The 26,808-nt window shown below is 41.9% G+C and overlaps 2 protein-coding genes across 2 annotated transcripts in view; one reads left to right on the top strand and one right to left on the bottom strand.

The window, feature by feature from the left end:
* Nucleotides 1-12,410, bottom strand: part of urod (uroporphyrinogen decarboxylase) — a 58,677-nt gene extending 46,267 nt beyond the window's left edge. The window contains exons 1-6 of the mRNA XM_078560961.1: nucleotides 12,273-12,410; nucleotides 7,051-7,163; nucleotides 4,944-5,023; nucleotides 3,296-3,358; nucleotides 2,361-2,558; nucleotides 1,628-1,789 (exon numbers count right to left, since the gene is read on the bottom strand). Of these exons, the coding sequence (XP_078417087.1) occupies nucleotides 1,628-1,789; nucleotides 2,361-2,558; nucleotides 3,296-3,358; nucleotides 4,944-5,023; nucleotides 7,051-7,163; nucleotides 12,273-12,295 (639 nt within the window). The 5' untranslated portion in view covers nucleotides 12,296-12,410. The remainder of the gene's footprint in view (nucleotides 1-1,627; nucleotides 1,790-2,360; nucleotides 2,559-3,295; nucleotides 3,359-4,943; nucleotides 5,024-7,050; nucleotides 7,164-12,272) is intronic.
* Nucleotides 12,411-12,472: 62 nt separating this feature from the next.
* The window catches only part of hectd3 (HECT domain containing 3), a 56,645-nt gene continuing 42,309 nt past the window's right edge, over nucleotides 12,473-26,808 (top strand). The window contains exons 1-5 of the mRNA XM_078560952.1: nucleotides 12,473-12,533; nucleotides 13,802-14,125; nucleotides 15,633-15,793; nucleotides 22,632-22,724; nucleotides 23,539-23,674. Coding sequence (XP_078417078.1) covers nucleotides 13,808-14,125; nucleotides 15,633-15,793; nucleotides 22,632-22,724; nucleotides 23,539-23,674 — 708 coding nt within the window. The 5' untranslated portion in view covers nucleotides 12,473-12,533; nucleotides 13,802-13,807. The remainder of the gene's footprint in view (nucleotides 12,534-13,801; nucleotides 14,126-15,632; nucleotides 15,794-22,631; nucleotides 22,725-23,538; nucleotides 23,675-26,808) is intronic.

Below are 26,808 nucleotides of genomic sequence, written 5' to 3'. Positions count from 1 at the left end.
CCTTCCTTGACCTCTGTCTCAATTTCTGGTGATAGACTGTCCACTAATATCCATTACAAGCCTACTGACTCCCACAGCTACCTCGACTACAGCTCCTCACACCCCACTTCCTGTAAGGACTCCATCCCATTCTCTCAGTTCCTTCGCATCTGTTCTGATGATGCCACTTTCAAAAACAGTTCCTCCGACATGTCCTCCGTCTTCCTTAACCGAGGTTTTCCACCCACGGTCGTTGACAGGGCCCTCAACCGTGTCCAGCCCATCTTCCGCGCATCCGCCCTCACGCCTTCTCCTCCCTCCCAGAAACATGATAGGGTTCCCCTTGTACTCACTTATCACCCCACCAGCCTCCACATTCAAAGGATCATCTTCCGCCATTTCCGTCAACTCCAGCATGATGTCACCACCAAACACATCTTCCCTTCACCCGCCCCGGCGGCATTCCGTAGGGATCGTTCCCTCCGTGACACCCTGGTCCACTCCTCCATCACCCCCTACTCCTCAACCCCCTCCCACGGCACCTTCCCATGCAACCACAGAAGATGCAACACCTGCCCCTTCACTTCCTCTCTCCTCACCGTCCAAGGGCCCAAAAACTCCTTTCAAGTGAAGCAGCATTTCACTTGCAGTTCCCTCAACTTAGTCTACTGCATTCGTTGCTCCCAATGCGGTTTCCTCTACATTGGAGAGACCAAACGCAGAGTGGGTGACCGCTTTGCAGAACACCTTCGGTCAGTCCGCAAGCATGACCCAGACCTCCCTGTCGCTTGCCATTTCAACACTCCACCCTGCTCTCATGCCCACACGTCTGTCCTTGGCTTGCTGCATTGTTCCAGTGAAGCCCAACGCAAACCGGAGGAACAGCACCTCATCTTCCGACTAGGCACTTTACAGCCTTCCGGACTGAATATTGAGTTCAACAACTTTAGATCATGAACTCTCTCCTCCAACCCCACCCCCTTTCTGTTTCTTCCCCCTCCTTTTTGTTTTTTCCAATAATTTATATAGATTTTTCTTTTCCCACCAATTTCCATTATTTTTAAATGTATTTCCACCCATTGTTTATCTCTACCTTTTAGCCTTTTTAGTATTCCTTCATCCCACCCCCACTAGAGCTATCTGTACCTTGTCTGTCCTGCTTTCTACTCTTAATTAGCACATTCCTTTAGATATCACCACCTTCAACACCTCTTTGTCCCTTTGTCTGTGACATCTTTTGGTTATTTCCACCTATTACTGGCTTCTTGTCCCGACAAACCCGCCCCCCCTTAAACCAGCTTATATTTCACCCCTTTCCTATTTTTACTTAGTTCTGTTGAAGGGTCATGAGGACTCGAAACATCAACTGTGCTCTTCTCCACCGATGCTGCCAGACCTGCTGAGTTTTTCCAGGTATTTCTGTTTCTGTGTGGGAAGCAAACTACAGTTAGGTTTCATTATTCCTGGTTTTTAGATCGGGGCAGGAGAATATTAGGCTCTCCCTAAATCTTCAATCAATTCCTGTACAAGAACAACAGATACTCCACAGCCCCCCTCATTTAGTGTGAGGCAAAGATCTTTACAGGAGAAAATGTCTGAAATGACTGAAGTTTAATGATTTTGTTAAGAAGTTAGTACCATTTGTTACCTGAGCACCTGATGTTACTTGCCCCACCAGATAATCAACGATTACATTAGTTAGAGTTTTCAGCAGCTTATGACTGGCCTCCGGGTACTGGTACAGCCAACGTTTTGCTTTAGCCATTGTAATCGAGCCACGTCCTTCGATCATATAAGCCATTAAAGTCCACTGAAAGGGGGAAATAAATATTAAACAATAGCCACCATTAGTGAAAGGCAAGAGAAAAAACATTAAATTACCCAGGGCTTTTCCCTTGCACTTAAAAATGGTTACAGGACTGCACAAAGTAACAGAAACCTTACCCCAATGGTATGGGCAAGGCTGGGAAAGTATTGTGAGAACTTATGTTCTACCAATCTGTAGTATGTTATATATTCCAGTTGAGTTGAGTTTTCAGCAGTAGTCAATTGGACACCAACTCGGAAAAATAGACTTTATTTTTAACCTAAGTGATAGAAATCTGTTAATCTTGTGACTGTAATTGGTTGGACCCACAGTAAAACATGACATGCAGGAAGTGGAGACAATATTTCACAAAACAAAAGGAATATGGAACTTTAAAAGTTAACTGCTATGTGATAAGCTTTACTTTTTATAATCGTTTGTAAATTCTGCAAGTGCACACCGGCAGGAACATCAAACCTACTTTAGATGGTGTCATTTAATGTCTGTACTCTTCACTATGTAGACTTGGTTTAAATTAAAATGCCAGTGACATCCGAATATTTCGCCAACATACCGGGGCGCCCGAGAAGCCGATAAGAGGGACTTTTCCCTTCAGTTCATAGCGAGTCAACATTATAGCCTGGAACACGTATGCCAGTTCCTGGGTAACATCCACATTCTCCTGCAACTTGACAAGATCCACAGGCTCCGTCAGCGGTTCTGGAAACATTGGACCTTTGTCAGGAACCATGGTAACCTCCATCCCCAGTGCCTTAAAAAGATTTTTTTTCACGTGTTTCATTATTTGAAAAAATTCAGATAAAGGAAAAGCTTTACCTATATTTGTCATCATAAACAGATGCAGTCACATTTTAGCTTTGTGAAACCTTAGCAACTGGAAGCCAAAATTTCTCTCCACTAGCTTAGCCATTATTCAAAGACTCAATCTCATCTTGTGCCAAAATCCACTCGACAGAGTCACACACTTGACTCAAGCCTTCATCATACCTCATTCACAGAAAGTCTGATGTTTCACTTCAGTAGTGGTATATAAGTAGTTGCTCAGGTGAAATGGCTGCTCTGTAAACCTAAGGCAGTGTTTATCATCTGCAAATGGTAGCATGGTTTAACCATACTCTCTCGCATTGTGAAAACTGCTCTTTAATCCTTGTGCCAACTCGAGCAACACAAGTAGCAACGCAATTAACAGAAATAAAATCTCACTGAATATATGAGATATCTTTCAGGTCAGCAATGTACTGAATTACAGATGACTAGGGGATAAAGCACACAAACAGGATCCATTGTTGCAACAGAGATATATTTCCTGTGGGAAAATTGCCATGCTTCAGTTAGGGGCAGTTTAAACCGAGATAGAATCAGATTATTCACAAACAGAAGACAAACAAAAAAACTAGATCATCTGAAAACCTCAACACAGCATGATCACTTTCAACAAATGTACAAAAGCACTCATTCTATAAAGAAATAAGCACCCATGTGCCATACCTGAGGTATCACTAGAATGTCAGAGAAAATGATAGCAGCATCCAATGGGAACCGTCTGAGGGGCTGAAAATAGTAAATTGGAAAGAGACTCTGATTATAGTTTAATGGTGCACACAACCTAAAATTGAAGGATGATCACAGGAACATAATAGAATTAGATTCTGCATTAAGAGTAAGATCAGAAATCCTAGTTTAAGGTGAGAGTAAATGACCAGTCTGTTTTTGTGATTAATATGGTCAGACTGCACATAATAGTTAGTTTTACCTGTTCCTACCAAGTCTGATGACAACAAACTAACCTAAAACAAGAAATTACAAAGGACAAGGTGGCACAGTCACTTGGAATCTTAATCTTTCCCCTCCCCAAAATGAACAGTAACACAAACCGAACAATGAGGAGATAACATTTTAAAATAAGAACTTGCATTTATATTGTGGCTTTCATGATCTCAGGACATCCCAAAACATCTTCCAGCCAATAGAGTACTCTTTTTGAAATGTAATCACCATTGTAATGTAGGAAATACAGCAGCCAAACAGCAAGCTAATGCAGGCACGGATGAAATAAAAACCAGATCATTTGAGAAATGTTGATTGAGCAATAAATATTGGTCAGACAGGAGAATATTACTGGTCTTCATCAAATAGTGCCATGGGATATTTATCATATACCTGAAGGGGCAGACAGTCTGTTTAATGTCTCATCTGAAAGTGTGCACCTCTAGCAATGCGGCAGTCCATCAGTACTGTACTGAAGTGCCAGCCTAGATTTTGTGCTCAAGACCCTAGAGTTTGACTTGACGCCACGACTTTTGACTGTACGTATGAACAAGGAGCAGGAGTAAACCATTCAGCCCCTTGAGTCTGCTCCGCTATTTAGTAAGATCATGACTGATCTGATGGTAACCTGAAATCTGCATCCCATCTGCTGCTGATCACCAAGATCTTCTTGCTTACCAAGAATCTATCCACCTCAGCCTTAAATTTTCAAAGACTCTGCTTTAACCACCTGTTCAGAATGAGAGTTCCAAAGACTCACGATCCTCTGAGTGAAAAGAGTTTGCCTCATCTCAGTTTTAAATGGGCAATCTCTTATTTTTAAACAGTGACCCCTAGTTCTAGATTCTTCCAAAAGAGGAAACACCCTCTCCACATCCACCCTGCCAAGACCCCTCGGGATCTTATATGTTTCAATAAAGTTGCCTTTCACTCTTCTAAACTCGAGCAGATAGAAGCCTAGCCTGTCCAGCCTTTCCCCATAAGACAACCCACCCATTCCAGGTATTAGTGTGGTAAACCTTCTCTGAACTGCTTCCAACACATTTACATCCTGAAGGGATTATAGTGCTTTCACTGAGCAATGGGTGATAGTTGTCCATGCTCCCAAAGGCAAGTACAATGGTGCAAAATGTTTTAAAGATACTGCGTCATACACTTGGCTGAAATAATTCATTTTTCAACTCATTTTCCCTGTTTGTCACAGTAACGTCAAAGGTTTGAGGCGAGGATGGGGATACGGGGAGTTTTCCCCTTCCCTTCAATCCAATAGCATGTTATTTTTTTCATTGTTTAGAGCTTAAACTCTACAATTTCTTAAATTCAACAGCTAGAATTTGTTTAAGCCTCGCTAAATGTCTGACTAACTCACCTGCAATGTTAACTCACAGCAGATTGCTGGAGTGCGACAGGCTGTGAAGAAATCCTGAGTTGCTCGAGTTTCTTGGAATTCTGTGAGAAGGGACAGAAATTAGCTTATCTACCATGGTAGGATCCACAGTCGGGCTTCAGTCACCAGGAAATAACCAAAATATCTCCAAGGTAATTGCTATCACACCTCAACATTTCAATTTTTATAGCTATTTGAAGAGCTGTGGGAAGGCAGAATGGTTAGGAATAGCAGGACCCAGCGTTCTATCTGAAATTCCCTAGTTCCTTGCATCAGTTATGCAGTCAGTGGGAGATGCTGACTGTTCCTACGCGCCACCTAGCGGTCAATTAATCACCAAACAGGATTGCCTGAAATCTAGGGAGCTGAGCCAAGGCAGCCAGTATGCTGATCAAAGTACAGTGGAGCAGGAGGCAGCTCAAAGGGATGGGGAGAATAGAGAGGTTGTAACTATACCCATTGGAATTTAGAAGAATGAGAGGTGACCGTATTGAAGCATACAAGATTTTGAGGGGACTAGATAGATGGGACACTGGGAAGGGGTTTCCTCTTGCGAGGGAGACTAGAACTACAGGGCACAGTTCAAAAATAAGAGGTCTCTCTTTTATGACAGAGATGAGGAGAATATTTTTCTCCCAAAGGGTCGTTGGTGTGTGAAAGTAGTGGAGGCTGGGTCTTTGAATTTATTCAAGGCTGAGTTAGATATATTGATAGACAAGTGAGTCAAGGGTTATGAGGGGCAGACAGGAAAGTGCAGTTGAGACCCAACCAGATCAGCCACAATCTTATCAAATGGCAGAACAGGCTCAAAAAAGGGCCAAATGGCATACTCCCGCTCTGATGTTCCTATGAAGGATTTGATAATTAGGAAGATTGATAGTGTCCTCAGCAATGGTGACAGTGTCCCAAAGGGTGTGTTGCCTATTTGGTGCCAGGTTAAGAATAGCATGAAGCAGCTGGCAAGGAACATGAAAAACCAGTTGTCACAATCCACGTTGGGACCAATAACAGGGGGAACGTAAATCTGGCTAGGAGCTAAATCAATAACCCAACAGTATCCACGTGCTAACTTGTAACGATACAAACAAATTTAAAGAAAGAAAAAAAATGTTGCATTTAAGACCCTTATTACGCTCTGACAACAAAAAGGAAGCTACTCCTCAGCTTAACATTTTAGCTCATAAATTCCAATCTCTGGGGTGTTGTACCCGGGAAGTCCCCAGAAGATACGCCGGAGGACCCCCCGCCAACCCCAGAAGTCCCCAATAAGAACTGCACAGTTATTGCCCAGGAAGTTCAAACTAAGGTATGCAAAGTGGAGCGGAGTGGCAACCCAACTGTGATTGCCACTCCATGGAAGCTCTGGCCCTTCAATTCCCAGCATTTCACATATTGGAATCCACTTTCTCCTCCTCTTTGACAAGAGTGAACAAGCTGCCCAAGGTCCACCAATGTCACTCTAGAACATGTTATTAATAGATATACAAAAGTAGCTGGGCTCAAAGGGTTTTTAAAAATTTATTTACAGGATGTGGGTGCCACTGGCTAGGCTAGCATTTATTGCCCATCCCTAATTGCCTTTGAGAAGTTGATGGTGAGCTGCCTCTTGAACTGCTGCAGTCTCTGTGGTGTAGGTTCACCCACAGTGCTGTTAGGGAGTTCCAGGATTTTGACCCAGCAACAGTGATGGAACATATTTCCAAGTCAGGGTGGTGAGTGGCTTGGGGGGGAACTTCAATATTCTGTCATTATCTGTACAAAGTCTTCACTTAATTTCTCGCTCAGATAGCTCAGCTCGGTTCAGAAAACCTTGAAAATTGCCATATTTGTTAAACACCCCATCCTCAGTGCAAGGTTCCCAGTTATACCACAATTGTTGTTATAAAGGTCACTACAGGAATTTTCAGATTGTGCCTTATATCAGGCTATGGGATTTTCAACAAAAAAAATCAAGTCCAGTTGAACTAGATAAGGGTTTCATTTGTGGCTTTTAGGTCAGTGATCATAATACTGTATATGTACATTGATAACTCACCTGCATTGTTCTGAGTGACAGATATTGACTTTGATTCATGCATCTATTCCTTACCTGGGAGATATCTTCCTGCCTGCCTCATACACCAGACAGGGACATAGTCGGTCACCTTTCCCCATGCTGCTCTGAGGAATGTGTCATTTTTCAGTGGAGGAAAATCTTCAGGGCTGAAAATCAAACAAGAATCACTTGATGAAATAAATGTTAACTGAAGCAAAGGCAAAATAACTTAGTTGATAGAAATGTTATCAGTGTTAATAACCAGTTATATTTTCCATTAAAACACATTCTCAACCACATCTGTTCTTGGAGTTTCAGATGTTTCATTGTAAATTGTGTATCTAGTTCTGTTTATTATAGTTGGAAAAAATATTACACCATTCAGGTCAATTTAGTTATAGAAGTTAGCATAGAAATGTATTCAGATAACATTGTTCAGTCCACTGTTTTAACAGAGATCCTATCATTTAAAACAAACAGGTAATATGCCAGCATTAAAGCATCAGATAGCATAAAGTATTTGTATGCCACTGCTTGAATTACATCACGGTAATTTCCAGGATAAAATCTTCTTTCTAGTTATTTATAATCCTGGTATGTTCAACCTAGGAGGTAAACTATCAGAATAGAAGTATAGCTGAGAGTCTCGAGACTAAAATTAACATGGATCTGACTTCTCAATTGTACGATCAATTAACAAAATCTGATTCTTCCTTTATGAATTTCTTAGATTTAACAGGAGATAGAATTTCCATAAACTAAACATAACAATAAACTATAATAGCCTCCATTTTTTTCTTGACCATTACAACATATTGTCCCTCCTCAAGCTATTATCGAAAAAAGTTTTCATCTAAAAATATGTCCATTAGGCAGCTCAGTATACATTGAGTTGCTGCCTTTTTATAAAAGCGCACTTACAGATACGTTAACAATTCCGAAATTTGCTGGCAACTGGTTGATACTAACCTTCAGTTATAACAAGCTCACTAGGGTTAATGAGATCACAGGATATCATTATAGGTCACCCTACATTGCTAAGCAAAATTGGCAGTTTTTGCCTTTCAAAAGCTGACACTAAGTACATCTTCATTGCAGATATTCATAAATTTGCCATTTCCTTTCTAGTAATCTCTTTCCACCCCCGCCCCCTCAACAGAATTGTGATTATGAATCAGCACCCTACTGCTTCACACAGCAGCCTGCTTAAGTTAGAAAGTGCTACAGCTCCTGTTACCTATATTTAGTTTTACTTTTAGGACACCATAATTTCTGCAAAATATATACTGACAATTTTTATACTTTGAAACCAAGGCAATAAAGCAATTATATTCAAGAATCCAAATCTGAATAAATCCTACATGCTTTGACTTAGTACTTATCCATGTGATAGCCGTATTATTTGAGCAGCTACATATAATTACATACTGACTGCAGAGAAAATGCATCTGTTGGAAGGGATTCACACCAAAGTATTTTGCTCAGCCAGTGTGGAAGTAACTTTTTGACAGAATCGAAGATCTCCATTTTGCATTTCTCACAAGGATTTACATTTCAATCTCCGATGTTCTGCAAATTTCACAATGCTGTTAATCAAATGGCATGTGCATTTGGAAATGAGGTTTTTGAGTTTTTTTGGGTAGGAAACATTAGATTGTTTTATTTAAAAAATATCACAAATGTGAAAGTCAAAAAGATAACAACATAAAATAACTCAATATGGTAACTTCTTTTGAAAGTTGATTTGACATTCATAATTAAAGTACGAGTATATGTTGATGGCTCAGCCGGATACCCAAAGACCTTCCGTATAGGGAACTAGCCACTGTGTCACAATCTGCTGGGCATCCACACCTCCACTACAAGGACGCCAGCGAGCGAGATATGAAGTTGGCAGACATTGACATGGACAACTGGGAGGCCGTCGATGATCTTTTGGGGACTGACTGGAGGGATATTGGTAGAGGCAAGGAGAAAAGGAAATCTCAGCTGGCTGAGAAGGCAGCCCAGAGAAAACAGGGGCCAGCGAATCCTGCACCTTCTCAGCCTACTGTCGTCTTCTCCTTCAGCAAATGTGGCAGAGTCTGCCATGCCAAAGTGGGGCTCCTGAGCTACACCAGGCAACATTTAACACAGTTGACCACGAAGGTGCAAGCCATCATCTCACGAGGCAGAAGGCTGTCAAATTAAAGCATACTTTAAATTTGTTCATGACATTCCTCTTTTTTCCTAACATCACCTTCAGGACACCTTTAAATCAAATATGCCATTGTACTTGACAAACTGTCCTGAAGCTCAAAGACTAGAATTATCAGTCATCTTTTTTTGTTACATTACATTGGATTTTTGTCATGGAGATACTGGTTCTGTTTTCAATGGCAAAACATAGGTTTAAACATATGCATTTAGAGTGTGTCTGAATATTTCTAAGAAACATCCAGCTTGCAGCAAACTGATCTTATCTATCAAAACAGTTAACTGGTATACTGCTGTTAGAAAAAAAGGACACCTTTTGTTTCAGATAAGGGGGTGCTGCAAGTCAGTTAACTGCACAGTCATCATCCTGGGAAGCAGAATGTTGTGGGCAGTTATTGGAATGACATAACCAAGGCTTAATTTAAGAGTTAAAACATATGGAACTCGCCAGTAATCACTGGCAAACTATTTTGAAATAAACTTCCATTAATGACATCACATGAAAATACCACCCATCAATAATTGCAAGGGGAATGGCATATAAACAGAGGGAAGTTTTAGTGCAGCTGTGCAGAGCATTGGTGAGGCCATATCTGGAGTATTGTGTACAGTTTTGGTCTCCTGATTTGAAAAAAAAGAACTGTGTTAGAAGCAGTTCAGAGAAGGTTCACTGGACCGATTCCTGGGATGAAGGGCTTATCCTATAAAGAAAGGTTGAACAGATTGGACTGATGCCCATTGGAGTTTAGAAGAGTGAGAGGTGATCTTATTGAAACATACAAGATCCTGGGGGGACTTGAGAGGGTAGATACCAGGAGGATGTTTCCACTTGTGGGGGAAGATTAGAACTAGGGGACACAGTTTAAAAATAAGATGTCTCCCTTTTAAGACTGAGATGAGGTGAATTTTTTCTCTCTCAGAGGGTCATTAGTTTGTGGAATTCTCTTACTCCTGCTCCCAAGTCCTATGTTCCTATCTAGCCAGCTGGTCATCAGTAATGCCACATCCAATCGGCACAAAAAGTACAAAACTGAATCAAACCTACACACAAAATTAACATAAAAACAGCTGGAAATGGTTTTGAAAATATAACCTTATCCCTGGGTTCAGATGGAAACTAGGAAGCAATTGACTCTATTCATGTAATCTGTGAAATTGTCTGTATTTCTATTAGGTCAACTCTCCAACTACTCCTTGATATCCATTATCCTTACAACTGGAAACTAGTTAAAAAGGCTTACGGAATGTTCCTTCAAATTAGAAGGCCACATTTATTGTCTCTGAAAGACCAGAATATTAATAGTCAAGATTACTATATAGTAAAGTCTGTCATTCAAGTTACATCTTTATTTATTTATTTTTATTCATTCACGGGATATGGGCTTCGCTGGCTGGCCCAGCATTTATTGCCCATCCCTAGATGCCATTGAGAAGGTGGTGGCAAGCTGCCTTCTTGAACCGCTGCAGTCCATGTGGTGTAGATACACCCAGTGCTGTTAGGAAGGGAGTTCCAGGATTTTGACCAAGCGACAGTGAAGGAACAGTGATATATTTTCAAGTCAGGATGGTGAGTAACTTGGAGGGGAACCTCCAGGTGGTAGTGTTCCCATGTGTGTGCTGCCCTTGTCCTTCTAGGTGGTAGTGGTCGTGGATTTGGAAGGTGCTGTTTAAGGAGCATTGGCGAATTTCTGCAGTGCATCTTGTAAATGGTACACACTGCTGCTACTGTGCATGGAGGGAGTGAATGTTTGTGGATGTGGTGCCAATCAAGCGGGCTCTATTGTCTGGACGGTGTCCAGCTTCTTCTGTGTTGTGGGGGCTGCACTCATCCAGGCAAGTTGGGAGTATTCCATCACACTCCTGACTTGTGCCTTGTAGATGGTGGACAGGCTTTGGGGAGTCAAGAGGGGAGTTACTCAGCGCACGATTCCTAGCCTCTGACCTTCTCTTGTAGCCACAGTATTTATATGGCTAGTCCAGTTCAGTTTCTGGTCAATGGTAACCCCCAGGATGTTGATAGTGAGGGATTCAGTGATGGTAATGCCATTGGACATCAAGGGGCGATGGTTGGATTCTCTCTTGTTGGAAATGGTCATTGCCTGGCACTTGTGTGGTGCGAATGTTATTCAAATGTTATGGTCTTTGAATACAGCAACATTCCACACTACACAATACAATCTTTCAGGATAAAAACAAAAAGCTAAAAGCTACTGTGGATGCTGGAAATCCAAAACAAAAACAGAATTACCTGGAAAAACTCAGCAGGTCTGGCAGCATCGGCGGAGAAGAAATCAGTTAACGTTTCGAGCCTTCATGGCCCTTCGGCAGAACTGAAGCATAGTTAGAAGAAGGGAGAAATATAAATATTATATTTCTCCCTTCTTCTAACTATGCTTCAGTTCTGCCGAAGGGCCATGAAGGCTCGAAACGTTAACTGATTTCTTCTCCGCCGATGCTGCCAGACAATCTTTCAGGAGTTCGCCACTACAGGAAGGGCTTATTCAGCACTGTACTTAAAGTGGAGCCCATTAATATAGCCATAAAACGTCTGACATTTCCTATAGTTAATAAACAGTTCCCTATAAACTGGAACTTAACTGGAAAATCTTGCTAAGGTTACATTTATATAACACTACTGCCAGTATTATCAGGAGGAATGGTGTTTCACGTTACCTCAATTTGAAGCCATAAATTCTGCAGTTACACAACATCAATTGAAGGGAAACGGTTGACAGCTGCTGTCAGCAAGAATGTAAATACAGCCTAAATATTGCTTATATAATTTCTCCAGAGTGGTAACCATTGCCTTCAGAGCTATTTTATTAAACAAACTGATGAGAATTTTAAGTTTTTAAACACATTGGTTGGTGAGTTGTTCTGCTACAGCCAGTGATATGGAGTTGAGCCTTTGGTAACCGAAGTCAAAAGGAGTTTGTTCACTAACTCAGGATTTCTCTGATGGAGAATCTACATCGAGTTTTACTGTTTTGAACTGAAACTTTACTACCCTGAGTTTACAACCTGCTCCGCTCCGCCTGCCATACACCCGCTGCTGTTCACCCCCTCCCCGGGATACTTACACCGAGAAGTCGCCGTCCCCCATGTCGCTCAGACTTCTACAATTCCGCTACCGCCACTACTCCTCCTCTCTCGGCGCTGGGTGCCAACATTTGACAGGCCTCCAGTCACGTGGTACAAATCAGCCAATTAGCGCCGACCTGGGGGGGGGGGGGGGAGGCGGAGGAGAGGATGGATCACGTGATTCCACGAAGGCCCCTCTCTCTCAGGAGGGAGGCGGGCCGTGGTGCGCCTGTAACGGGAAACGGTAGGTGAGAGAGAAAGTAAGTAATGGTGAAGAAGAGTGAGTTAGTGTAATTTACATGAGGTGGCACAGACAGTCTAGATGAGAGGGAAGTGCCGGGGAACTGTAAACAGGCAATTAGGTAGTGAGCTTTCAAACAAAATGAAGAAATGCTGAGCAAGTGTGGAACTAGCTGAGGACATCCATTATTTTTGGGGCTTTCTATGAACGTTTTACAGTGTAACCCATGTTTTAAATCATTCTCACTCTTGTCAAGATGAGCTTGAAATTTGAAATGTCATTACAGCCCGAAGTGTTTATTCTGGAGCCTTGACCTCTCTTGACTCATTGTGTATTGAGTTAGGTTTCTCAAATCTGGTTGGGCGTATTCCTGAGGGTTTTATTGCGTAACCTCTTCCCTCCAACTGGTCCACACAGTCAGCTTTTTTTTTAAATCCCATCTCCAGTATTCTGTCATCAATTAAAGTTTTCAAAGAAAATTGGTTTAATTTAGCACTTTTTTTTAATGTCCTGTTATGATTTTTTTCCCCCCTGTTTTGCTCACAGGAGTGCCTAGGAGATTAATCCATGTACAACAGCCCAATGTTGAGTTGTTATTGTTTGCCTGCCTAGTTTGCTTATTATCCATGGTCAGGTGTGTGTTACAAGACAACAGTATAGTGAGGGATTTGATGACATTAACTGCTAAGTGTGAAACTCGAGACTTTTCCACATTATCTGAATCCCCCTCCTTCTCCCACCTTTTAAGATGTGTGCTGTTCCTAAAACATTCTCCAGCCCATGTTATATTTCATATGGATTGTAGTTCTGGGAGTTTGTATAATGCATGCAATTTGATTTGTTTGTACTGTTACATTTGAGTATATCTTCTCTCTTGAGCAGACCTTTAAAGCTATTTGTGTGGACATGTAACCATCTGTGTGGGTACGTACTCTTTAACTGCACCATTTTCTACCATCCATTCCTGCAGTTGGCCATTACCAGTACGATCTATGAATCAAGTGTGGGTTCCTCATCTGATTTCTTCTATAACTTTTCACGCTTTCCTATGTTTGTTTTAAATAGAGTTAATGTTGAAGATCTATGAGGTGTCATAGTGGAGCTCTGTAAGACAGGAAAGAGATTGGGTAATTAATCTAGGGAGCTGGTCTGTGATAGAACCTCCCTGCAAAATTACTTTTACCATCCTTAATGCAACTGAAACTGAATTTGTGGTAAGAAATTTGTGAATTTGTAGTTCACATTAACAATGACAAGTCAACATTCAAAGTGTTCTGTTAATTTTAGACTGCAATGTATCCTGAAAATCCACACCAGATTCCAGGAAGGATCAGGTTTCTGATTGAGTGCATTGATTGCTTCAGGAATAGCAAACTTTTGCCAGAACCCCTGTGTTATGTCCCCAAAGAGGTCTTGTACAAGTTTTGGAAAGATTCCACCTTGTCCAGTGCAACATTGGGGCGGTCTCAGTATATTGTTTCAGTCTGGCAGTTAGCCTCCCAGCCTCAACGCAAGAAGCTCTTTGATATTGAGTTAAAGAGAGGGACCTGCATCAAAGCAACCGGAGAAGAATACTGCAACAACCATGGTCTCTGGGTGAAGCTGAATCAGGTGACTTTCCTAACAACCATTGGCTGAGTTTTATTTTTAACTACTAATTTTAATAGAATAATACTGAGGTCATGTTACAAACTTTTTCTATTACTGTGCATTTCATGGTGTAGTTTTGTTCAGTTTTGAGATTTTCATTTTCAAAGGGCTTCAGGTTAATAAGTGTGCTGGACTTCATTTGTTGTGTTGAACAATAAACCGGTGAGTGAGGAATATATGGTTCAGTTGACTCTTGGCTCACTGAGCTGACTCCGATACCACAGAATTTGATGAAGCATAATAATGATGTCACCACCTCTCAGAGAACTTTTTCCTTAGCTCTGAGTCATTTCAAAGATGAATTATATACAAAATAAACAATGGTTAGTGTAATCACAAAAGCTAAATGGTTACTTTAAACCTATATAAAACACTAGGTCAGCCCCAGCTGAAGAATTGTTTTGTCCAATTCTGGGCACCATACTTAGGAACGGGATGAAGGATTTGGAGAGGGTACAATAAATATTTGCTAGAATGGTTCTAGAATAGTATTAAAGTGACAGCACAGCAATGTACTATTGTAATGAAGCACATGATGTAACATATCTTTTAATCAGTGTATTTGTGGAATGGAGCAAGATGTTATACAGTTAACTACCAAGGATATAGAACTGCAGGTATAATACATTTTAAGGGCATGTTAAAAATGTACTCATTTTCTATCCTTGCTGGACCAAATTGGCTTATGCCAACTACCCTTGTAGTCTCCTACAGATTGGCAATTATGGATGATGTTCAGTTTTGTGCAATGAAACCATTGCAGCTAGCAAATTTTTTTATACCAATTATTGCGCTGAATTTGAACACAGATGTCAAAAATAGAGTTAGCGCTGTAACTACTTAACACCAATAAATCTCTTATAATTACCTCCAACCACTGAAGGTGGGTGGGGGTAATGTTTTCCCTCCTGTTTGTTAGTCTGTTTGTCTGTAAACAATATATCTCAAAAACTAATGGACAGATTTCATCAGAATGTGATACACAGATAGGGTGTGGTCTAAGGAAGATCTGGTTAGTTTTTGGCAAGGATCTGGATCCTGGAATTTTTTTTAAAGGATCCATTGACATTGGGAGATGGGGTGGATTGACTTTTTGTTTTGAATGTTATGGGTTGTTTTATTTAGAATGTTGTGGATTGTCTCAACTGCTGTGGTGGGATTTGTCACAGCTGTCAAAATGTGAGCAGAGTTTTCAGAACAGGTTGTTGGATGTGGATTAGCCTGAAGCCTTCTTGGTGAGATGGAAGTTCTTAATAAAAAGATTTATCTTTTCAGCTTTGTAGGTAGGCAGGAGTCTCAAGGAGAAGTTGTGTAATTGTAGTAAGGTTGATTTAAGGCAGCATGGCAGAGGGTATATATGCACTCTAACAAGTGAAAGTGGCACTCAGTAGAATTGTAATGTTTTGCTTTGAGATTATGGATCATTTATCTATTTGAATGATATCTGACTGTCTCAATGATGCTTTAGGAGCAAATACAGGAGTACAACAGCAGCTGTCAGGACACAGAAGGCTGGATTCTTCTATGTAAGCAGCCTGAAGGTGGTGAACGACTTGTGCCTGTGGAAACACCCGAAAGGCTTCAAAAACAACAACAGCTTTTTGGCTATGACTACAGACCATGTACCCGGTAAATTGAAATGCTATGGTGCAATATTAGCTTAAAATAACAGTAACAAGTATAGTGTCTGTGTGCTTATTTGCCTGGATATGTAGCTTCAAGAACTTGCATTCATGAAGCACCTTTAACAGTGATAACCATCCCAAGCTGCTGCACAGAGGTACAATCATGACAAAAGTGGATGCTGGGACAAAGCAGGAGATATTAGGAGAGGTACCCCTAAGCTACGTCAAAGGGTGAGTTTTAAAGCAGTTCTTATAAAACGACAGGTAGTTGCAGAGAAGCTGAATTTAGGGGGGAAATTGCAGATCATGAACCTCTATGGTTAAAGGCATATCTGCCAGTGGTGGATGTGCAGAAAGGGAGTATACAAGAGGAATGGAGATTTTTTTGGAGGGAGTGTTTATGTTGTAGGCCTAGAGGGGAAAGGCCACGAATTAATTTGATTTTTAAATTTGAGGCAGCATGGTTGGGGGGCAGGGGGGTGGTGATGGTATTGCTTGGAGGCAATGTAGGTCAATGAGCACGGGGGCTGTAAGTAAGCCAGATATGTACAACTGAAGGTTACAGAGAATACCGGACTGGCCTAGAGAGCATTGAAATATACAAATCCGGAGATAACAAGGACATGAATAAGGGTTTCAACAACAGAGCGGCTGAGGCAGGAGCAGAGGCAGCTGATGATATAGAGATGGAAGTAGCTGATCTTTGTGCTGGAGGAATGAGGGATTGGAATTTAAACTCTGGAATGAATAGAATGCCAAGATCATGAGGTCTTGAACCCACAACCTTATGACTGAGAACTTTGTGCGCTACCAACTGAGCCAAGCTGACACTTTGATTGTTGTTAGATAAAATCCTGGTGGTGTACAATTAAACAACTCACTGGAGGAGGTTGCTCCACAAATATCCCCATCCTCAATGATGGAGGAGCCCAGCACAGCAGTGCAAAAGATAAGGCTGAAGCATTCGCAACAATCTTCAGCCAGAAGTGCCGAGTGGATGATCCATCTCGACCTCCTTCGGAGGTCCCCAGCAACACAAATGCCAGTCTTCAACCAATTCGAATCACTCCACGTGGTATCAAGAAACGGCTGAAGGCACTGGATACTGCAAAGGCTATGGGCCCTGACAATATTCTGGCAGCAGTACTGAAGACTTGTGCTCCAGAACTTGCCGTGCCCCTAGCCAAGCTGTTCCAGTACAGCTATAACACTGGCATCTACCCGGCTATGTGGAGAATTGCCCATGTATGCCCTGTCCACAAAAATCAGGACAAATCTAACATGGCCAATTACCGCCCCATCAGTCTACTCTTGATCATCAGTAAAGTAGTGCAAGGGGTCATCAACAATGCTATCAAGCGGCACTTGCTTAGCAATAACCTGCTCACTCATGCCCAGTTTGGGTTCCACCAGGGCCACTCAGCTCCTGACCTCATTACAGCCTTGGTTCAAACATGGACAAAAGAGCTGAACTCTCGAGGTGAGGTGAGAGCGACTGCCCTTAACATCAAGGACGCATTTGACCAAGTGTGGCATCAAGGAGCCCTAGCAAAACTGGAGTCAATGAGAATCAGGGGGAAAGCTCTCTGCTGGTTGGAGTCATACCTATCACAAAGGAAGATGGTTGTGATTGTTGGAGGTCAGTCATCTCAGCTCCAGGACATCATTGCAGGAATTCCTCAGGGTAGTGTCCTAGGCGCAACCACCTTCAGCTGCTTCATCAATGACCTTCCTTCCATCATAAGGTCAGAAGTGGGGATGTTCACTGATGATTGCACAACGTTCAGCACTATTCGCAATTTCTCAGATACTGAAGCAGTCCATGTCCAAATAGAGCAAGACCTGGACAATATCCAGGCTTGGACTGACAAGTGACAAGTAACATTTGCATCACACAAATGTCAGGCAATGACCATCTCCAACAAGAGAGAATCCAACCATCGCCCCTTGATGTCCAATGGCATTACCATCACTAAAACCCCCACTATCAACATCCTGGGAGTTACCATTGACCAGAAACTGAACAGGACCAGCCATATAAATACTGTGGCTACAAGAGCAGTCAAAGGCTAGGATTCGTGCGATGAGTAACTCACCTGACTTCCCAGAGCCTGTCCACCGTCTACAAGGCACAAGTCAGGAATGTGATGGAATACTCCCCACTTGCCTGGGTGAGTGCAGCTCCTACAACGCTGAAGAAGCTGGACACCATCCAGGACGAAGCAGTCCGCTTGATTGGCACCACATCCACAAACATTCACTCCCTCCACCACTAATGCACAGTAGCAGCAGTGTGTACCATCAAGATGCACTGCAGGAATTCACCAAGGCTCCTTGGACAGCACCTTCCAAACCCACGACCACAACACCTATAAGGACAAGGGCAGAAAATAGATGGGAACACCACCACGTGGAAGTTCCCCTCCAAGTCACTCACCACCCTGACATGGAAATGTATCGCCATTCCTTCACTGTTGCTGGGTCAAAATCCTGGAACTCCCTCCCTCACAGCACTATGGGTGTACCTACACCACATGGACTGCAGTGGTTCAAGAAGGCCACCACTTTCTCAAGGGCAACTAGGGATGGGCAATAAATGCTGGTCCAGCCAGCGAAGCCCACATCCTGTGAATGAATTTTTAAAAAAACACTTAAAAAATTCTCCTGTGTTTTTCACACTAGTATCTTTTGCCCTAATTATCTTTTTCTTTGGAGTATGGCTCCATGAGTAAAAGGCATCCAACATCTAAATTTATGTTTGAGCCTGGTTATTGAGTAAGACTGTTCAAGCACCAGGGGCAGCCATGACAGCCGAACTTGATCCTCTCCTTGACTCATATGTCACAGTTCTCTGAATTGTCCCTTGAAACAAGAATGTTGGCCAATTTCTGGCCTACCTAAGCCAGTAATGGTATTGCCAATAATAACACCCTTACTCCTTCCACCAGCTAAGAGAGACAATCCATGCTAAAAGGTACAATTTTAAACAGGATGCAAGAACAGAGAGACTTGTGGATGCTTGTACACAAATTTTTGAAGGTGGCAGGAAAGGTTAACAAAGCATTTAATAAAGCATAGTGATCCTGGTCTAAGTAGAGGCATGGTGTTCCAAAGCCAGGTGGTTATATTAAACCATATAGAACACTCACTAGTTCAGCCTTAGCTAATTCTGTCCAATTCTGGGCACCACACTTAGGAACAACATGCAGGATTTGGAGAGGGTACAGTAGAGATTTGCTAGAATGGTTCCAGGGATTGCAGTTATCTGAATAGACAGGAGAAACTGGGGTTGTTCTTAGAGCAGAGAAGATTAAGGTGATATCTGATAGAGATGCTTAAAATGATGAAGGGTTTAGGAAGAGCAAATAAAGAGGAATTGTTTCCATTGACTAAAGGGTTGATAACTAGAGGGCACAAATTTAAGGTGATTGGCAAAAGACCCAGAGGCGGCATGAGGGAAAGCTTTGTTACACAATAAATGCTCAGGATTTGGAATGCATTGTCTGATAGGGTGGCGGAACAGTTTCAGTAGTAACCTTCAAAAGGGAATTACTTGAAGAAAAGTTACTGGAATATAGGGAAAAAGCAGGGGAGTGGAACTAACTGGATGGATCAAGGGCTGGTATAGACATAGTGAGTTGTTTGGCCTACTTCTGTGCTGTACCATTATATAATTCTATGAATTGAGAGAAGGGAATGTACAACAAGACCTGGGTGTCCTTGTACACCAGTCGCTGAAGGTAAGCATGCAGGTACAGCAGGCGGTAAAGGAGGCAAATGGTATGTTGGCCTTCATAGCAATAGGATTCAAGTACAGGAACACAGATGCCTTGCTGCACTTATATAGGGCCTTGGTGAGACCACGCCTGGAATATTGTGTGCAGTTTTGGTCTCCTTATCTGAGGAAGGATGTTCTTGCTATAGAGAGAGTGCAGCGACGGTTTACCAAACTGATTCCTGGGATGGTGGGACTGACATATGAGGAGATTGAGTCGGTTAGGATTATATTAGCTGGAGTTCAGAAGAATGATGGGGGGGTCTCATAGAAACCTATAAAATTCTAACAGGACTATACAGGGTTGATGCAGGAAGGATGTTCCCGATGGTGGGGGAATCCAGAACCGGGGCCACAGTCTGAGGATATGGGGTAGACCATTTAGGACTGAGATGAGGAGAAATTTCTTCACCCAGAGAGTGGTGAGCCTGTGGAATTTGCTACCGCAGAAAGTAGTTGAGGCCAAAACATTGTATGTTTTCAAGAAGGAGTTAGCTATAGCTCTTGGGGCGAAAGGTATCAAGGGATATGGGGAGAAAGCAGGAGCAGGCTGTTGAGTTGGATGATCAGCCATGATCATAATGAATGGTGATGCAGGCTCGAAGGGCCGAATGGCCTACTCCTGCTCCTATTTTCTATGTTTCTATGAATGTAGACTGGGATTGGATCGATGACCTTCCTGATCAGTGTGACTCAGAGATAACCTGTACATCAAGAATGAATACTAAATCACTTAATTCTACTACACCCCCTCTGTTAATGTGTGAAATGTTTTCAATGTGCATTTAAGGATGGGAAATCTGCAGAAGGCCATTCTCACCTTGCAAAAGGTGACAATGATAGTTGGCTACCAATTATATTAGTGCTCAAAATCTCTAAAGGTACTGACCCTCTCCCTTTCAAAAGCACCATCAACGCCTCTTCCTAAGCAAGTCCTCAAACCCTCTACTTTGAAAAGTACAAGTTTGCAAGGACGGATTGGGTCAAGGATGTTTATGTTGAGGGGAGGGGTGAATGACTGCAGATTTGAAAGGGGTGGGGAGAGTACCAGAGAAGAGGGAACCGTTTATGATATCTAGCATGGAGATCAAGAAGTGAAGTTAGACAGGCAGTAGTTTACTTGGAATAGGAGCGAGAGCACTGGAGATGGGTTGCATGGACAAGATAAGCTTTGGGAGGACATGAGTGGAAGAGATAGGAGAGAAACTAGTTTACTCATAGGGTGGGGGAGGGAGATCCTTGGGGGAGGTTTGGTTCAGTGGACTAAGGGAAGGAAGGAATGCACCAGAGGCAGTTGAACAGTTGGTCTTAAACTTAGTCACAAAAAAGTTTAACAAGCTCCTTGCACAGGATAGAGGGGGCAGTTTACATAATCAATTTTGTGTTCATAAACAGTTATTAGTGCATGAATTACATTTCTTCTTTGATAAATTGACAAGAAGGGTTACTTAATTCAGTCAGCTTTTAGGTATCCTATCTGTAAATTGGTATGCTAAACTTGCATTCAATCCAATTGTGGTGATGTAAGTCAGTTTGGGGAACCAATCTTGGGCATCATTCACTCCTATATGTAGACTGGCGGTAAACCCCAAAGGTGCCCTAGTGAGGAATTAAGTTGAAGAGATTAAAGATTCTTTGGCATCTATTTATATATTTGGGACACAGTCTCAGAATAAGAGATAGGCCATTTAGGACTGAGATGAGGAGGAATTTCTTCACTAAGAGGGTGGTGAATCTTTAGAATTCTCTACCCCAGAGGGCTGTGGAGGCTCAGTCATTGAGTATGTTCAAGACAGATCGATATATTTCTAGATAGTAAAGACAAAGGGATGTGGGGATAGTGCAATGAATGGTGTTGAGGTAGAAGATCAGCCATAATCTAATTGAATGGCGGAGCAGGCTCGAGGGCTGAATAGCCTACTCCTGTTCGTATTTCCTATGAAGCCCACAATTCTTACAAATTGCACTTGGGGGTTTAGAAACACCCTTCTACAAGACAAATATACTGCAAAGCTATTACTAAACTAAGGAATGAAGACTTCAATCTCAAGAATGCTTAATATACATTTTCAAAGTAACCTCCTCGGAATCTAATAATTGATCTGAGTGACACATTATAAGAGTTCAACCCTTTTAGTGTCAGTCGCTTGCAGAACATGTTGATACACGTAATGATCCTACATTATTAAAAAACCTGGCACCTGATCATAGAAGGTTGCTCTTTACTCCCTAGCTTCTCAGGCCTTTGCTTTAAAAGCATTTCACACACAAGTCCCAGTAAGGTAGGGCATCTTTAGATGTTCCCTAAACAATTATTGCGAGGCCTGTAGTCTTGATGGCGTATCTGCTATCCCTAGTAAGAAATGTTTTGTTTAGGGCATAGTGATTTAATTAACATTAGCCCTTTCTTTTCCCAGTCTGACAACTGATTCCATATTGAGGACATGTTCAAGGCAGTTATTAGGATATTCCTTTTATGAATACAATATGATGAAATTCAATGAAAAAGCAATTGTCATCAATACTAATGCAAAATTAGTGGAGAATTAGAAGATGAATAAGCACTTTTAGGACCTTTTAGTACATTATAGGTGCTAAATAAATACAAATTATTGTTTGAATGTATGCTGTTGAAATTGGCAGATGTGGTGTTGTAATCTGTTTCTCTTCTCGTCAACGCTCCCCTACATTCAGTGTACTTCACTGTTGTTTACTGTAATCTCCAGTCATGTTGTCTTGTGCTGCTGTATTTAATTGCTGATGTGCTAAAGGAACTGATGTCCAGGGTTTAGTAATGTCCATGAAGGAAGTTCAGGACTCATTCAATTTGCAAAAGTAATTGTTTTTAACCAATTTAACAACAAATTGAATTTAATAGGAACAATTGATGTGGAGGTTTTCATTTTTTTAACAAAGTTCAACCTAAAACGATTGCTAAAGTAATTACTAATAGTTTTAAATCTGCCTCCCCCGTAACCTGCGGTGCAATGATTTCTTTTTCATTATCACTGCCATTAAAGGTTTTAAGACAACTATTCTGAAAAGAGATTTTTGTTTTCTGCTTTAGATGGGAGCAGGTGGTTGATGCACAATATTCATTATATCTGGGTGCAAAACCCAAGGTGGCTGATAGGGATGATGCTGCAATGCAAAAGCTAAGGTAAGAGTATAGTTTTTGTGTTTGTGTCCTGCTGAGTAACTTTTTTTTTAATTGTTATTTTGGTGTGGTGTGGTAGAATGAAGATTTGAACCATGATTCCAACCATAGGGAAGGAAGGACCTCAATATCCTGACCACTTGGGTACACCTGTGGATAGCTGTGGTGACCTATGAAAAAGATGACAAAATGCCACTTTAGGAAAAAAGAGCCTCGCTTTCAAAAATAATGCAGATTTACACTGTGAAAATTAACCCTTCTCCAGTTCAGTTGAACATTCATTATTTTCGCTGCACATGGATTGCTTGTAACCTAACCAAACGTCACTGCAACAGAACTCATGTGATGGCCATTATTTACCTCTGCCAGACAACTCACACCTCTCTCAAAATGAGGTAGTAGCCCAAAAAGGCTCTACATGTTGCATCTTGCATAGGAGGCCAAATGGCTTCTGGCTGTTAAAAAAAGAGGGTTTGGTCCTTTGTTTAGAATCCATCGAATAAAATATTCAATTTTTTAAAGTTATCTTTTTGTTTTTCCCTTTTTCTCATACCTCTGCTAATGTCACATACCCCATCTCAGAGCAAAAGGATGGGTTAGCTTCCGTGTCTTTGCCATTTTTACTCGAAGGCTCATGAGAGCAGCTAAGGGTTTTGCATCTTTTTGACATTATTATTCCTTTTCCTGTAAGTGGCTGTATACCTACAACTGCACAGATGAGATTGGAAGCTCATTCTGTGATGCTTTGTTTGTATAGAAAGGTCTTCTAGCATGATAACTAGTTATCATGAAATTTTAATTATATTACTGGATATAGGTATGTTCCTCCAACTTGGACATTTGAGTGTGATGAAGACTTGGTGCACTACTTCTATGACCGCATAGGGAAGGAAGATGAGAACTTAGGCAGTGTCAAACATCTAGTTGACAGCATAGATGCTTCTTCTTTCTCGGTAAGTTAAGCTCTGAGTCGTATAGTCTGGTGCCAATGGAAATGAGTATTTCCCACATTGCTTTACACCAGGAGACTTTTTAAAGAGACTGATATGATGCATTGTTTCCCCTGTATGTTATTTACCTTGGTGAATCTGAATCTTAGATTTTCCAGACACTTAAAAGCTACTTAAAAGTAAACCAATACGGGGCATTTTAAGGCTATAACCTCTTCACTGGATTCAGGTGGCTATACAATACCCTTCAGTTAGAATACTGTCTAGTGATCTTCCCCCTAACTGAAGTCGCCCTGCCTGGCTATATCTTTTACTGCTTCCCTTGTCCAGACCATCATAGTGCTGGTATGACACTTATAATCAGACCCCACCTTGGTTTGTCATCCTCCTCCTTTGGGCAAATCATCTTGTTCCACCCCTCTTGCCTCTCATTTAAGAGCCTCATTCACTATCATCAACCAGTTTTCTCAATGAACTTTCCTCGTTCAGCCTCTACAGTTAGTGACTTTTCATCCAAGGTGATTTCACTCACCATTTCAATTCATCATGTTCTCTCTCCTTTGAGTTCACCGCCTCCTTATTGAAACATATAAGATCCTGAGGGGACTTGACAGTGTAGATGCTAAGAGGATGTTCCCCCCACGCTTATGGGGGAGACTAGAACTAGGGGACACAGTTAAAAATAAGGGGTCTCCCATTTAAGATGGAGATGAGTTTTTTTTTCTCTGTGGGTCGTTAGTGTGTGGAATTCTCTTCCCCAGAGAGCAGTGGAGTCAGAGTCATTGAATATTTTTAAGGCTGAGTTAGCTAAATTTTTGATTGACAGGAAATTGGATTTGAGGCCACAATCAGATCAGCCATGATCTTATCAAATGGTGGAGCAAGCAAGAGGGGCTGAATGTCGACTCCTGCTCCTAATTCATATGCTTGTATATTCCTATTATCCCTTAATCTCTTCCTCCATGTAACCTCCCCAACTTGTGTTCATAGCCACCCCATTGACCTTGCAATCACATGTGATGTCACTATTCCCAGATAAGGCCATTTCTGATCACTTCCTTGTATTGCTCTCTACCGACATACTACCTTCCCCTCCAAACCTCACTTCCTTCAGTATACTCCTATGAAAAACATGCCCCCAGTTCACTTGCAACTGCATTCTCAAATCCCGATTATCTGACCTTTGGTCCCCTGTTCACCACAGCATTTCTGCAGCTACCAACCTGCTCAACCACACCCTCACCTTCACCCTCATTGCCCTAATTCCCATTAAAACCATTATTCTCTCTCTGGTTGTTCCGCAGTATGGCTCACATTTCCCCTCTCTTAAGTCCAATACATGTGGCGAATAATTGGTCTCGTCATTCACTGCTGGACCACACAAAGCCCTAGTGGTCCTGCTCATCTTTGAAAACTGCTTATTATTCCAGGATCATCCTGGAACACAAAGGTACCTGCAGTGTTTTTCTCTACAGTAAACAGTTGTTTTAAATCCCCCTCTCCTGTCTCCACCAACCTCACCTCCAACAACAATGCACGGAGCTCATGATTTTCTTGTCACCAAGACTAAGACCATCTGATCATGGGAGGAAAAGTTCCCTCCCTTCCCTAGTCCATCGGGCCAAACTTCCTAAATGTCTCCCGCTGCCCTGGCCCTGAAAGTATGTTTCTCAAGTTTCTCTCTTACTTCTGCTCATTCTCTCTCCGAGCTCGTCTTGTCCATGAGATGCATCTCCCTTCACTTTCAACTCTATTCCTACTAAACTGCTGATGACCCAACTTCCCTTCCTGTGCATGTGTTGATTGACATGGTTCTCTCTTCTCTGGTTCTGTCCCTATCCATCAAATCTGTCATCATCACTCCTCTCCTTAAAATAAAAACCCTTGACCCCTTTGACAAACTACTGCTCCTATCTCCAACCTCTCTTTCCTCTCAAATCCTTGTCGCCTCCCAAATTTATTCCCATCTTTCCCAGAAGTTCATGTCTGAATCCTTACAATTTTTCCCTGCTGCAGTACCGCAACAGTTCTTATCAAAATCACAAATGATGTCCTATGTGACTGACAAAAGGAAAATTATCCTTTTTGAACCTGTCTGTAACATTTTCCATGGTTGATCATACCATCCTCCTGTAACACTGTCATCCAGCTGAATGAGACTGCTCTCTCCTGGTCCCATTCTTGTGTGTCTAATTATAGCCAGAAAATTACCATCAATGGCTTTTCTCACCACTCCTAACACTGTACTCCAAGGATCAATGCTTGGACCCCTATTATTTCTCATCTACACTCTGCCCTTGGTGACAGCACCCAAAAACACAACTTCCATTTCCACATATATGCTGATGACAACCAGCTTTACATCACCACTATCTCTCTGGATCCTTCCCCGTTACTTATTTGTCAGAATGTTTATCTGACATCCGACACTGAATGAGTAGATGAGTCCAATTAAATATTGAGAAGACTGAAGCCATTGTCTTTGGTCCCCACCACAAACTCTGCTGCTTAGCCTCTGATTCCACTCCTCTCCCAGGCAACTATCTGAGACTGAACCAGACTGTTCGCAATCTCGGTGTCATATTTGATCCTGGGGTGAGTTTTCAACCACGTATCTGCACTGCCTCTAAGACCGCCTACTTCCACCTTGGCAGCATTGCCTGACACCACTTTGTCTCAGTTTTTCTGCTGTTGAAACCCTCATTCATGGTTTTGTTACCTACAGACTTGATTATTCCAATGCACTCCTGACTGGCCTCTCACATTCTACCCTCTATGATCTTGAAGTGGCCTAAAACTCTGCTGCCTATGTCTTAACTCATACCAAATCCTGTTCACCCATCACCCCAGTGCTCGCTGACTGACACAAGCTCCCATTTAAGCAATGCCTTAATTTTTAAAATCTTCATTCTTGTTTTGTAATTCCTCCATGACCTGTTCCTTCCTATCTCTGTAATCACCTCCCTCCCTATAACCCACCACAATCTCAGCGCTCCTCTTTTGGCCCCATGAACATCCCTAATTTTAATTACACCATTATTGGTGGCTGTGCTTTTAGTTGCCTACACCACAAGCTCTGGAATACCTTCTCTACACTTGTCCACCTCACTTTCCTCCTTTAATGTCGCTCCTTAAAC

This window comes from Cetorhinus maximus, chromosome 17 (genome assembly GCF_964194155.1).
Source record: "Cetorhinus maximus chromosome 17, sCetMax3.hap1.1, whole genome shotgun sequence".
NCBI lineage: Eukaryota > Metazoa > Chordata > Chondrichthyes > Lamniformes > Cetorhinidae > Cetorhinus > Cetorhinus maximus.
Note: the sequence above shows the minus strand (reverse complement) of the source record. Positions and strands in the feature narration are given on the sequence as shown.